General features: G+C 59.6%; 1 protein-coding gene across 1 annotated transcript in view; it reads right to left on the reverse strand.

Moving 5' to 3' along the window:
- EMH_0041340 (tRNA delta(2)-isopentenylpyrophosphate transferase, putative) overlaps window positions 1-441 on the reverse strand; it is a gene marked incomplete at both ends in the record, with an annotated part of 3,954 nt that overhangs the window by 2,185 nt on the left and 1,328 nt on the right. The window contains one exon of the mRNA XM_013495612.1: window positions 40-223. Within this exon, the coding sequence (XP_013351066.1) occupies window positions 40-223 (184 nt within the window). The remainder of the gene's footprint in view (window positions 1-39; window positions 224-441) is intronic.

Here is a 441-nt window from a genome sequence, read left to right on the forward strand (position 1 = left end):
TTTCGCGAGGGGTGGGGCCCCCTGGGGGCCCCCCCCCACCAGACCCTTTCAGGGGGGCCCCCACCTCATACTCTTTCAGGGGGGCCCCCACCTCAGACTCTTTCATGGGGGGCCCCCCAGGGGGCCCCTGGGGGCTTCGTGTGGGGCCCCCGCTGGCTGGTGGCTGCCAGCTGCGGAGCTGCAGCTGCGCTGCTACCCAACGCACTTCGTCTAGCAGGCCGTCCTGCAGCAGCAGCGCATGCAAATATATGCATGCATGCATGCATGCAAAGGTTTGTATGCATGCATGCATGCATGCATGCAGTAGGGTATATATCTGTCTCTGTCTCCCCTCCATCTCTGTCTCCTTTCTGTCTCTGTCTCCTTTCTGCCTCTGTCTCCTTTCTTTCTCTGTCTCCTTTCTTTCTCTGTCTCCTTTCTCTCTCTGTCTCCCTTCTATCT

Source organism: Eimeria mitis, genomic scaffold (genome assembly GCF_000499745.2).
Source record: "Eimeria mitis Houghton genomic scaffold, Emh_scaff1665, whole genome shotgun sequence".
Classification (NCBI taxonomy): Eukaryota; Apicomplexa; class Conoidasida; order Eucoccidiorida; family Eimeriidae; genus Eimeria; species Eimeria mitis.